Source organism: Triticum urartu, chromosome 7, assembly GCF_003073215.2.
Source record: "Triticum urartu cultivar G1812 chromosome 7, Tu2.1, whole genome shotgun sequence".
In the NCBI taxonomy this organism is placed as follows: domain Eukaryota; kingdom Viridiplantae; phylum Streptophyta; class Magnoliopsida; order Poales; family Poaceae; genus Triticum; species Triticum urartu.
In genome coordinates, this window is record NC_053028.1 from 20,032,633 (window position 1) to 20,045,316 (window position 12,684).

Sequence of the window (12,684 nt, forward strand, 5' to 3'; positions counted from 1 at the left end):
TAATCTCCTTTTCGAGGGGGGGGGGGGGGGGGGGGGGGGAGGCTGATTCATGTATTATATTATGTTTAGAAATGGGCATGCTAGGGCGAATTGCCATGCTATGCAAAGAAGTTGCCATACATACTTAAGTAATTTCCAAGATGTTACGTAGAGAAGTTGAGAAGTTGTCATACATAGTTAAGTAATTGTCATGCTACATCAAATAGAGTACCATGCTACACATGGGATGTTCGCTTAGATGATGTATAAGAGCGAACATTTATGTATTTCGCTCAGGAGGGTGCATGGCAGCGAATGGTGCACCCACGGGGATTGCCACATGTATCACTGCTTTGAGATTCACGTGCAGGATTGGACGCATCAGAGAACGTTTCATTAAAAAAACTACTCAGAAGCTTAATAAATACGTATTAGACCTTATGTATTTAGATAAAGGTAGTACATGATAAACGATGATTTGCTAAGCCTAAGGGGTCGTCTTACCCTTCAAAATTGACAACACATATATGAAACTAGCGGTCGGAGTACAAAGAACGTCATATTATATATGAAATATGCCGCACATCGATCATCGAGGTTACTGTGGACCGGATGCATATGCTACTCCCAATAAAATTGCACCATTAGTTAATCATCTTGGTCAGTGGAAGTATTTTAATCACCTAAGGCTGCTTGTAGTGGAGAGTATATTGCATTAGTATCGTGGAGAGTATATTGCACTAGTATCATGCATATCATACTTCGTTGTGTATAGTATTATATATGTTACTCCCTCCATTCACTTTTATAAGTCATTTCAGACAACTTAAAATAGGCTGTTTTGTACATTATTTGGAATGTTTTCGAGGTTTTATAAAAGTGAACAGAGGGAGTAGTATTTTAGATAATCTTATTTATTGTTCTCTTCACGGAGGGAGTATCTATCACTTTTCCATCAAGCTAGGTAGCTATCCACAGCTACTAGTCCCGTCCCGACATCCAACAACAAAAGGCCATTGCCATGCCACCCTTCCAGAGAAACTAGCCAGAGAAAGAGGGAGAGAGGGGGAAAGAATGGAGGGTGTGGCGCAGGCCCTTGTGGGCAACCTTGGGCAGCTAGTGGGGTCGGAGTTCCAGAAGCTCCGCGGCGTCGGCAGCGAGGTCGCCCAGCTGAGGGACGAGCTGGCCACCATGAACGCCATCCTCCGCATGCAGTCCGAGGCGGACGACAGCGCCGTGGACCATTTCGTCCGGGAGTGGATGAAGCAGGTCCGCGAGCTGGCCTACGATGCCGAGGACTGCGTCGACCTCTACGTCTTCCGCATCCGCTGCCTCCTCAGCGACGCCTTCCTCGCCCGCGTAAGGCGCGTGCTCACCACGCTCTCCCTCCGCCGCCGCCTCGGCAGCGACGTCCAGGCCCTCCGCGCCCGCGCCGTCATCATCAGCGAGCGCCACGCGCGGTACGGCGTCAGCCGCGAGGCGCTGCGCCGCTCCCCGCACCTGGCCCCCGTCTCCACGGGGTCGGCTGCCTCCGCGCGTGCGCTGCGCGCCGCCAACCACCCCGACCAGTTCGTCGGCATGACGGACCAGGCTAGCACCCTGGCCAAGAGGGTGAAGGGCGCCGTGGACAGCAACGACGACCTCCAAGAAGGCGGCGAGCGGAAGCTCGGGGTGTTCTCCATCGTCGGGTTCGCCGGGCTCGGGAAGACCACGCTGGCCATGGAGGTGTGCCGGCGGCTGGACACACAGTTCCAACGCCAGGCGCAGGTGTCCGTGTCCCAGGCGTTCGACGGCAGGAACGACGTCGGGGGCCTCCTCAAGCGCGTGCTGCAGCAGATCGTCAAGCCCAAGGCGGGAAATGAGAAAGGCATCAAGGAAGAAGACTCCGCGGGTGACATCGACCACATGGATTTGGACACGCTCGCAAAAACGCTCAAGGAGCTTCTCAAGGACAAGAGGTACACACATACACATGCATGTCAACATTACTCTATTACTTTCTACTCCCTCGGTAAAGAAATATCCTTCAGTGATCTAAAATGTCTTACATTTGATGTTTACCGAGTTTTAAGTGTGCGTCAATTAATATGTGGATCTGAGATGTAGTACAGAAATTAACTCTGATCGCCAATGCATATTTAAAGCTGCCAGTACTTCCTCCATTTGAACTATAGTGGTGTATTAGATTTTTTTGAAGTCAATAATTGAAAATTTGGCCAAATTTGTAGAAAAATTAATCAATTTCTAGACTACCAAATCCATAACATTAAATTCATTTCTTTTCGTATATATTTGGTATTGTAGGTCTGGATAATTTCTCTAAACACTTGGTCATAATTTATTATGCTTGATTTTAAAGTTTTAACTTTTAATAAGAAAACCAGTGTGCCCAGTTCTCCGTGTTGTACTCCCTCTATGAACATGTAGTGTGTATAGATTTTTGCAGAAGTCAAACAATGTAGTGTTTGACCAAGTTTAAATAACAACAATAAGAAAGTGTGTCTCATAATATATATAGGGATATTTATTTGGCACTGTAGATGCACATATTTTTTTATAAACTTGGCTAACATAAAGTTGGCAAATCTTCACTTTTAGAAAAAAAACCAATAATTTATGATAAAACAAGATTTTACGTAATAATTTATGATAATAAAACAGAGAAAGTATGTGATAATATATGATTTTAGGAGTGCAGTGTCAATTAATCTTTCATGATAATATAAGATTTTAGGAGTGTAATAATCTATGATAACATATAATTTGAATCATCAACTCATCAATCCTATGTCGTGTTTGACCCAACTTTAATTGCTATCGAGATTTTCTAAAAATGTATACATAGAGCCAGGATGAATCTAGGTCCAAGAAATGCCTGGGTTTTCATTTCCCTTTACATGTGACAAATACATGAGTTGAAGCCTATGTTGAAGTACTCACTCCGTTCCGACTTTGTTAGAGAATGTATAATAAGGGTTTCTCAAAAAAAAAAGTATAACAAGGGATTATGGCCTACTTAGGTGATAGTTTTGTCTATATGAAGGAGGAAGACAATTAGGAACAAAATGAACGGAAAATGTGATCAAATTTTGACCCAAACTATGTTGGGGACTAATAAACAAGGACAAAGGTAGTAGATCCCACCCAATCAATGTGTTCTCCCTTTCTTCCCATGTGCCATATCTTTGGAGAGCTCGGCGTTTCAAGCGCCAAGTAGTCGCTATAATATCTGCAGCGCACACTAGGCCAGATCCATTAGGGCAGTAGCTTGTCACTTCCCTGCTCGTTGGCTCACAAGCCAGAAAGAACACCAGAGCTACTAGTTCTGGAAAAACAATCAACCCCGGTTTTCTAGAAAAAAATCAAGAATTTGAAAATGGTTCATAAATTTAAAATAATGTTCATAAATTCAACAAAATCATGAATTCAAAGAATGTTCACATATTAAGAAACAATCACGAATTAAAAAAATTCACTATTTGAAAAAAAAGGTGAAAATTTCCATGAATTTCAAAAAAGGTTCATGAATTTGGGAAAAAGTTCACAAATTTGAGAAAAGTTCATAAATTTTCAAAAAGTTAGTATATTTGGAAAAAAATCATGAATTAAAAATGGAAAACGAATAAGAAAAGAAAGTAAACCAAACAAAAAACTGGTAAAAACAAAGAAAAGAAAAACCGGTTGATAGCTTCATAAAAACAGATTAAAGCTTCTAGAAGCTTCAGAAAACTGGTTTGGAGCTTCATGTAAGGAGATATTACATGGGCCGAGCCACTAAAGAAAGTGAAATACGAGGTGTGAGGAGCACACTATGTCTGGCTTCTAGCGAGACGTAGTGGCCCCCTATTTGTCACTTTGAGCAAGTCTAACTTCCAGACTCACTGAAGGGGAGGTGGGCCGGCCCACTTGCCCGAAAAACCATACCCTGCTTTCTGGGTTTTTATGTTTTATGTTTATGTTTGTTGCTTTATCTTTTTCTACACTTTAAAAGATTCTAATATATATTGAAAAACACTCTAGAAAAATATTTTTAAAATGTTGAACAAGTATGTGGAAAAAGTTGAATTAGTATTTGAAAAATGTTGAACAAGTATTTAAAAAATGTTGAACAAGTATTTGAAAATATTGAATGAGTATTTGAAAAATGTTGAAAAGTATTTGAAAACACTGAATGAGTGTTTGACAAATGTTAAAAAAGTATTTGAAAATGTTGAATATGTATTTGAAAAAAGTTGAATAAGCACTAAATATGTTGAACAAGTATTTAAAAATGTTGAACAAGTATTTGAAATTTGTGAATAAGTATGGAAAATGTCGAACAAGTATTTGACAAATGTTGAATAAGTATTAACAATTGTTGAGCGAGTATTTAAAAATGTTGAACAAGTATTTGACAAATGTAGAATAAGTATTAACAATTGTTGAACGAGTATTTAAAAATGCTGGACAAGTATTAAAAAATGCTGAATGAGTATTTAAAAAATGTTGAAAAATTATTTGAAAAAAATGTCGATTGTGTATATAAAAGACGTTGAACAAGTATTTAAAAATGTTGTACTAGTATTTAAAAAGTGTTGAACAAGTATTTGAAAAAATGTTGATCATGTATATGCAAATGTTGAATAAGTATTTTAAAAATGTTGAACAAGTATTTGAAAAAATATTGATCATGTACATAAAAATGTTGAACAAGTATTTGAAAAAATCTTGATCATCTATATTAGAATCTAGAATGAAAATAAAAAACAAAATGCAAAAAAGAATGAGAATAAAGGAAAAAAAAAAAGAAACAAAATGAAAGAAAGAAATCAGAGAATAATGAAAAGCCAAAGAAAAAAAAGAAAAAAAAGAAAAATCTGTGAAAACCGCATTGTGCATTTGAACCATCGGTGCAGGGATCGATCCCTGACAGCGCCCTTTTTATTCCTCTTTTGTTGATATATGCAATATATAGTGGGCCGGCCCAATTACAATTAATGCTTTAGCAAGAGCAAAAGTTGTCATCTTGCTTAAAGGGCGCTGATAGGCCCCGGCGCGTCGGCCGAACAGTTAGATGATTAAGCATTTGATTCAGCAAATTTGATCTGTTTGATCTGGGTCTCGTAAGAGAAAAGAAAAGTGCATCGTCGCTCCTCTTTTGATCTCGGTTCCCCCTTCCTCATGGAAACGCAACGCTGCTGTCGTGGCCTGCAGCAGGCGCTCGTGTCTCGCGGTCACCGTCCCTCACCACCGTCATTTCCTGTGTTTCTCGGGCGGCTCCGTGCATGCAATAGCGTGTCCCCGTAGTTGCAGCTCCCCGTTATGACGGTCGCAACTCTGGTGGCGGCGGGCGCAGCTTCGGTGTGCATCGGTTGCAGGTCGCAGCACCTCCTCCGACAAGATCGTAGAAGAAACTGTACTCTCCCTCAGGTTGCCGGTAGCAGAAAAAAATCAGCCGATTGTAGCAAAAAAAGGATCGGTTCCAGAAAAATAAAGCTTGCCGGTGCCGCGTGTGGTCGCCATTGTAGCAACATTTCCATGGCCTTCCCCAGATGTATCAATTGTAAACACCATAGTAGCGAAAAACTACAACGGTTGCAGCAAAAATACATCGTCACGGGTGTCGGCGTGTCATGAAAAATGAATGCAACAATTGACAACGCGGATAGTAGCAAAACTCAAAACGGTCATAGCCAAAAAGTGGTAGACTGTTTCCACCAAACAAAGACATGTAGCAATTTCTTTGATTGGTTCGAGCACTAATGGGTACACTGGTTACACCAAATAAAAATTGATGGTAGCAAATTTTGCGATAGTTCCAGCAAAAATTGAAGATGGTGGTAGCAGATTGGTACATTGGTTCCAACAAAACACACAACATGGTAGCAAAAAAATGACTGGTTCCAGCAAAAAGTGAAGATGATGGTAGCAAAAATCAGGGCTGCTTGCTGCAAAAAACTCGCCGGATCTCCAACACTTTTCGCCCTGAACGTCGGTCGCCGTAGTTCTCTGACACTTATCGCCACCGACTCCAGCACCGGTGGCTACTGGTTACAGCACTTCTCGCCATCGTCTTGAGTATTGTAGCTGCCGTCCTGGCACCACGTAGCATTTGTCCCAGCACCAGGCGGCGCCGGTCCCCGCTCCGACACCGGCGCTCGGTTGCTCCTGGGAGGCAGGGATAAAGGAATGGAGGTGAGAGAGGGGAATTTGCATCAGCGTGCGGTGCCAACGGCGCCCAGACTGATCTATCACGAGGGAAGTTGGGGTGTGAGGAGATGATAAGAGCGATAAGTGCGGAAGGAACAAGGCGAATTCTTCAGATCGTAACAGATAGGATGACGCGTGTGGTCCACTGGACATGTGTCTGGCGTAGGGTGCTGGGAGACGCACAACCTAAGTCAAACCCAACGTGGTACGCGACCGGCCGAACGCTCAGCCGGCGGGCCGTACCCAAACATTTCCCTTGCTTAAAGCGAGAAATAGCTTTTGCGAACCTAGAATAGCCTTGCCTATAAGCAGCCTCCCAGAATGGGCCGGGCCAGCAAGGTCACAGGGTTTAGCGCTTCTTTCTTCTTTCGTTTTATTTTCAATTTTTTTACTTTTACTTAGATTTCAAAATATTCTAAGTGATATATATTATAAAGTCACTTTACGTAGCGAATTAAAAAAGATAATCATGTATTTAAAAATGATAAATGTGTATAAAGTCATGTTCTTGATGTATACAAAAAATGTACCAAGTGTATGAAAAAAACTACAGATCAAAATACATGTCTTAAAACATGTTAACCATTATTTCAAAAAAATTAAATGTGTATATAAAATGTTCTCGATGTATACAAAAAATAAAGAATATGTATGGAAAAGGTAGACATAAAGAAGTGCAAGTTTTGAAAAATGTTAACCACATATTTGGAAAATGTTAAACGTGTCATGATGTATAACGAAAAGGTACAGTGCTTCCAAGAAAAGTAGACATAAAATATAAGTTTAAAAATATTAATAATGTATTTGGGAAATATTAACATGCATAAAAAGGTTCCTAATGTATAAAAAATATACTCCCTCTGTCATTTATTTTGAGACGAATGGGGGTACAAATGATGGACACATAAAAAGTATGTTTGAAAAAAATGCTAATCACTAGCCGTGGAGACGCATAGAAGTGTTCAACAAAGCGTATGAGCTAAGAGTAAGTTTACTCCGTTATATTGGCTAAGGTCCATCAAAATTTAATGGAGTAAAAATACTTCACTAAAGATTTACTTCACCAGAATATGCAAGTTCCCGCAATTTCTTTTACGGGATGAATTGTGAAATCTATTTGGGATGAAAAAAAATGTTCTCGTCCCATTAATCGACGATTATTTTGTCAGATGACCCGTTTTACGGGATCCAGTATAGGTGCTCTTGGAGCATCTCTAGCAGAGCCCGTATAACACCGACCCGCAAAACTGGTTTACAGTTCGCTGTAGATCCGATTTGCGGGGCGAATTCATGCGCTCTAGGTGCTCCTCCTGCCCCCAGAGGAGGTAGTCCTCGGGGCCGATTACTCCTCGACGCGACAGCGCGTCGGCCTCGAGCTTGACGGCGAGCGGCCCGAGCTCCTCCAGCTCTCTCTTGACCGCAGTGAGCCACGAGCTCGAGGCGCCCGCGGACGAGCTCCCCATGGCAGAGGAGCCGGATGAGGCATGGCGTCGGACCGCGAGCTTACGGTGTTCGAACGCAGGCAGTGGCAGGCTCCCGTGGTTGAGCCATCTCCGCGCCCCCCGCTTCCGTGCAGCGTCGGATCTACGGGGGCGGCGACGCTCCTCGTCATCCCCCGCTTTCGTAGCCATCCATGGGGCGAGAAATTGGAGCGGAGGAGAAGGGGAATCATGACGGAGCGGCGGCAGAGGCGGATAGGGTTTGACCCGTATCCGGGAGGTGAAACCGTATATATAGCGGCGGTGAGGGACTTTTTTCAGGCCACGGTAAATTTTTTACGAGTCAGGCCACAGATACGGTGTCTATAGTGTGCTAGAGATGCTCTTAGACAGCCGAAAACCAGAGATTGGGATCAAGATTCCCCTTAATACCTCTCTGTGATTATTCCCCGACCAAAAGCACTTTCCTCTTTGGATGGGATGGGATACTTCATCTAGTGCCGGCGGCTGGAGCGGCGCGGCGGCACAGCTCCCAACACAACCTGATTGCTGCCGCCGCGAGCCCCCTGTTCCTCTGCCAGGTACGTATGTTTCTGGATCGATTTTGATCTGGTGGTGTTTGCTACTGCGCTAGAACTCGAACCGCAAGACAGGGATGGATTTGCTTCGATCCGTTTTGATCTGCGCTTTCATCTGAGGCAAGTGGAGTAGTGAATCTCTGCTCTGCAAGAGTTGATATGCTGGACAAACCAAATTAATCGATTGAATCGAAAGCGGTTGGGGATGGGAAAACATTCTCTCTGTGTGTGTGCTCTGCAACGCCAGCCATGCTTGATCCATTTCTGGTCCCAACTACCACTGTAAGATTTAATTAGATTGAAATGCTATATATGAAACTTCCGAGCTGGGAAGAGTGGTTTTAGTTGCACTTTATTCGTACTAGTATCAATGTAGAACTTGTGTTGGAACTTGTCTTTATCACGAAATTGCAAAACAGTGTATTGCACAAGTATTTTCACCTTGTTAATCTAAATTTGCTTGTGGAAATACTAGTCAACAAAGTTCAAAGTAAGTATAACTACTGTATATTCTCTAAAATGTCAGACGTTTTAAGGTAATTTCCTTTCTTTTTTGCTCGTAAAACTTCTCTAACACTGGCATACTTATGTCGAAATCAGGTACCTCATTGTGATTGATGATGTATGGACAATAGCAGCGTGGGATGCTATCCGACCCACGCTGCCAGACAACAACCTCGACAGCAGAATCATGGTGACCACTCGGATAGAGGCCGTGGCCGTAGCATGCAGTGATGCTAGTGAAATTTGTGGAGACAACATCTATCACATCGAGCCCCTCAATTCAGAAGACTCCAAGAAGTTGTTCCTCAGCAGAGCATTTGGCTCCAAGGATGCCAGTTGCCCCACAGAGCTGGAAGATGAAATGAACAAAATTCTCAAGAAATGTGGTGGGCTGCCATTGGCCATTGTCAGCATCGGCAGCCTTTTGGCCAGCTATAAATCAGCGGAGCACAAGGATATGTGGGACAGAGTTTGCAAATCAATTAGTTATCATATGGATACCAATCCCACCCTTGACGGGATGAGGCAGATACTCACACTCAGCTACGACCACCTGCCCTATCACCTCAAGGGTTGCATGATGTATCTTAGTATTTTCCCGGAGGATTTTCTCATCAACAAGGATCGGCTAGTATACAGATGGATCGCCGAAGGATTGGTTGAGGAGAAGCGGGGGATGACCCTGTTGGAGGTTGCAGAAGCCTATTATGAAGAGCTGGTGAGCAGGGGCATGATTAATCCCGCTGGCGAAATAATCAGCCATGTCTATGGAGCTGTGGAGACATGCCGGGTGCATGACTTGATGCTGGAGGTCATGGTGTCCAAATCCTTGGAGGCCAACTTTGTCAGCCTGATAGGTGGGCAGTATGATGGGATGTCCTATGACACAATACGCCGCCTCTCCGTCCATGCTGGTGGGCAGAGGCCCAAGGAATCTCCATCCAACAAGGACTCTCCATCCAAGAAAACCAAGGAATCTACATCCAAGAAAATGGTTAAGAAGAATGACTTAAAAGACATTAATGTGCAGCATGTCCGATCACTGAGTATGTTTCAGCTCGAAGGGAACAAGCTGCTTGATCGTCTGGGTGAGTTCACTCTGCTGAGAGTACTAGACCTGGAAGACTGCAAGGGTGTAGAAAACAAGCATATGAGCCACATCTGTCGGATGTACCTTCTAAGGTATTTGTCCCTGAGAGGTACAGATATCAGTGTGCTGCCTACAAAAGTCTGTGATCTGGAGCATTTGCAGACACTTGATGTACGTGCCACCGGCCTTGCTAGACTTCCAGAAACTCTGATAAAACTAGAGAAACTTGAGCGCTTGTTCTTCTCCCAGAAGGATGTTTGGTCTACCATGTGGAAGCCACCTCAGGGTCTTTGGAAAATGAAGGCGCTGCGGGAGGTGGGCTGGGTGTTGCTAGAAGATGATGCTGTTGAGGTTGCCCAAGAGGTAGGTGAACTAGAAAATTTGCAAAGGTTAAGTATCTACGTCGATTGTGAGCGGCCCAATGGTCCCAAGGTTCTTGAAGAACTTGCCCTGTCCCTGAGCAAGACGCACTCTCTCCGGTCGCTCGACATGGGCACCATGAGTTATGAGGCCAATGCGTTGAACTTTCTCCTTGAGCTCCCCTCGCCGCCACGCCTCCTCCGATTCCTCAGGATCGCTGGTGGCATTGACAAATTGCCCAATTGGGTCGAATCGCTCACATATCTTGTTGAGTTTCACATGTCATGGGCACACTTTATCGATGACCAACTGTTTGGGGTTCTGTGTAAGCTGCCCAACCTGAAGAGCATCTGGATGCAGCGGAACTGCTACACTGGCCGAGAGTTGGTTGCACGCACTGCGCACAACTTTCCGGCGCTCAGGAATCTCAGAGGGACCTGTGATCAGGAAATGCCCAGAGTCTACAAATTCGAGGAAGGATCCATGACAAAGCTCGAGAAACTTTCACTGAATTTCGACAACTGGAGTGAGAAGAGCATTGTCGGCATTGAGCACTTGACGAGCCTTAAAGAGGTGCAGCTCGCAGGTAAGAGAGGGAACCCTGCGCTGGACCAGACTCTGGAGCTGCTAAAGGCGGAGAGTGGGAGGCACCCCAATCATTTCACAGTTGGAGTGAAGTACGACTGACCTCGTCGCTCTGCTTGCTGTAAGTTTGTTGTTTGTTACCCTTACTGTTTCTGTTGGTCACTGGTTCTTGTGTGGTTGGTTCTTGTGTTTTAAAAGATGGAGCTTCCAGCAGTTTAAGCATTGTGGTTTGTAATAAATAAATTTGGAGCATTTGGACTGTGGTCTAGGAAAAACAAAAACAAACTATCTGTTATGGTGCTGCTAGAAGGAGGGCGCGAGAGGGCCGGCCGGGGGCCTTTTTGCCCACGGCCTGGCAAGAGGGAAGGGATTTCCTTCTTAATTCTTGCTTGATTAGATTGATACATCTCTCTCTTTATGTAGAGAGGTTTACTTGACTCCCAAGTAAGGCTTATTTACATGGCTAGCTACCTTTTGACAGATTAATTATTGATCCCTGTTCATTGGCCACACATTTTAAAGGTCACTCCTGAATACATGTTTTTTCTGTTGCTCCGTGTCAACAACAGACCTCTGACAAAGGATAATCCAACACGTGTAGGCCCCTGTAGACCTGTCTTTTGTTTTCTTTGATGTGCCTGAGAGCGTTCACTATTTTTCGGTTTCAAGTTTTCGGTTGGTCACTCAAGTAGTCAACACGCATAGGCTTCTAAGTAGTTCTCTGACATAATTACAGCCAACAGTCTGGAAAAAGGTTTCTTATTACTGGTTGCATAAACGAGCCCTGAAGCACTCACACCCTGATGGGTGATGTTGAGCGGTTGCAGTACATATGGCAGGGTTGGGCACCATCTGCCGAGGGATTACTGGCGTTGCTCGCCTCAGGCTGCTGCCGAGCAGCTGGAGTTCGTCTAATTGGCGTCACTCCTGACTGCGGCGGCCCATGTCCAGCTGTAGATTGGCGCGCTCGATCTTTTCTGCACCGGAGCGACACCTCTTAATTCATCAATCAATTAATTTGGGGATGCATTCATGACATTCAGAATATTTCTAGAGGAGAATCTTGAGACCGTTCCCTGTTATTCCTTTGCCATCCCTTTCTTGGATGTCAAATTTGACGAGTGTACAATTCATTAGAGCATACAACGGAGAGCAGGGCATTTCTCCCGGGTTGGTTTCCCAATTTAATGATTCTCTCTCTGGGAGACCTGCCTAATCTGAATCGGCTAGTGATACGGCAAAGGTGCCATGGCAAGCCTGGAAGAGTTTTACAGCAACATGACGGAGGTCCCAGCTGGCATTGAGTTCCTCCCGTCCCTCCAGTATCTAGGCTTCCACGAGATCAGCTGTGACTACTTGACGGTGCTGCAACCATGCTCTACAACTCGAGCGAAGTGGCGGTATGCTCTCCGCCACATCGCTCGTGAAGTGTGTAAGCTATAGCTACTCATCTACCAACTAGTACCATTACTTGATTGCTCCCCGTCGTCTCTAATCTTACTAGTCGTTTAACATGCTGATGTGATATGGTGTTAGTTATGCAGGTCACTAGCGGCAGGGAAGATGCTTCAGTGTTTTGGTCAGCATGCTTCAGTGAGTTACAAGTTCGTGCCGCTGCTGTTATACTATGTTAGAAGGAAGAGCAAAGTTTGGTGGAATAGTTCGTTGTATTGCTTGAGCCTCGTGGGCATATATATACGAGTACATGATCTACTTGGAGTACAAGGCAAGCCGGAATATTTCCTAGTCTATCTCGTCTTTCCTAATAATCACGATACTCAACACCCATCCGCAGTCACAACGGTAGCGACGGAGACGGTGAGACTGGAGAAGAATCCGAAGGCTAGCCGTGGACACACCCCCACAGTCGTAATGGTCGTTGCATCGCGGAAGGCGTGGTTGGAGTGGAAACCGACGAGGTTGCTCAAGCAAAGCGGTAGCCCTTTGTGCCGTTTGTCGA

At 44.3% G+C, this 12,684-nt stretch overlaps 1 protein-coding gene across 2 annotated transcripts; it reads left to right on the forward strand.

Moving 5' to 3' along the window:
* The first annotated feature begins 1,023 nt into the window (after nucleotides 1-1,023).
* LOC125521700 (disease resistance protein Pik-2-like) lies at nucleotides 1,024-12,215 on the forward strand. Of its 2 annotated transcripts, XM_048686757.1 has the most exons (3): nucleotides 1,024-1,937; nucleotides 8,786-10,845; nucleotides 11,862-12,215. In XM_048686757.1, the coding sequence occupies exons 1-2, from the start codon at nucleotides 1,054-1,056 to the stop codon at nucleotides 10,824-10,826; spliced, it is 2,925 nt and encodes a 974-aa protein (XP_048542714.1). In that variant the 5' UTR covers nucleotides 1,024-1,053; the 3' UTR covers nucleotides 10,827-10,845; nucleotides 11,862-12,215. The 2 variants fall into 2 exon arrangements, with proteins under 2 accessions (XP_048542714.1, XP_048542713.1); XM_048686756.1 differs by lacking the exon at nucleotides 11,862-12,215 and having other exon boundaries at nucleotides 8,786-11,019.
* The last annotated feature ends 469 nt before the right edge of the window (nucleotides 12,216-12,684 follow it).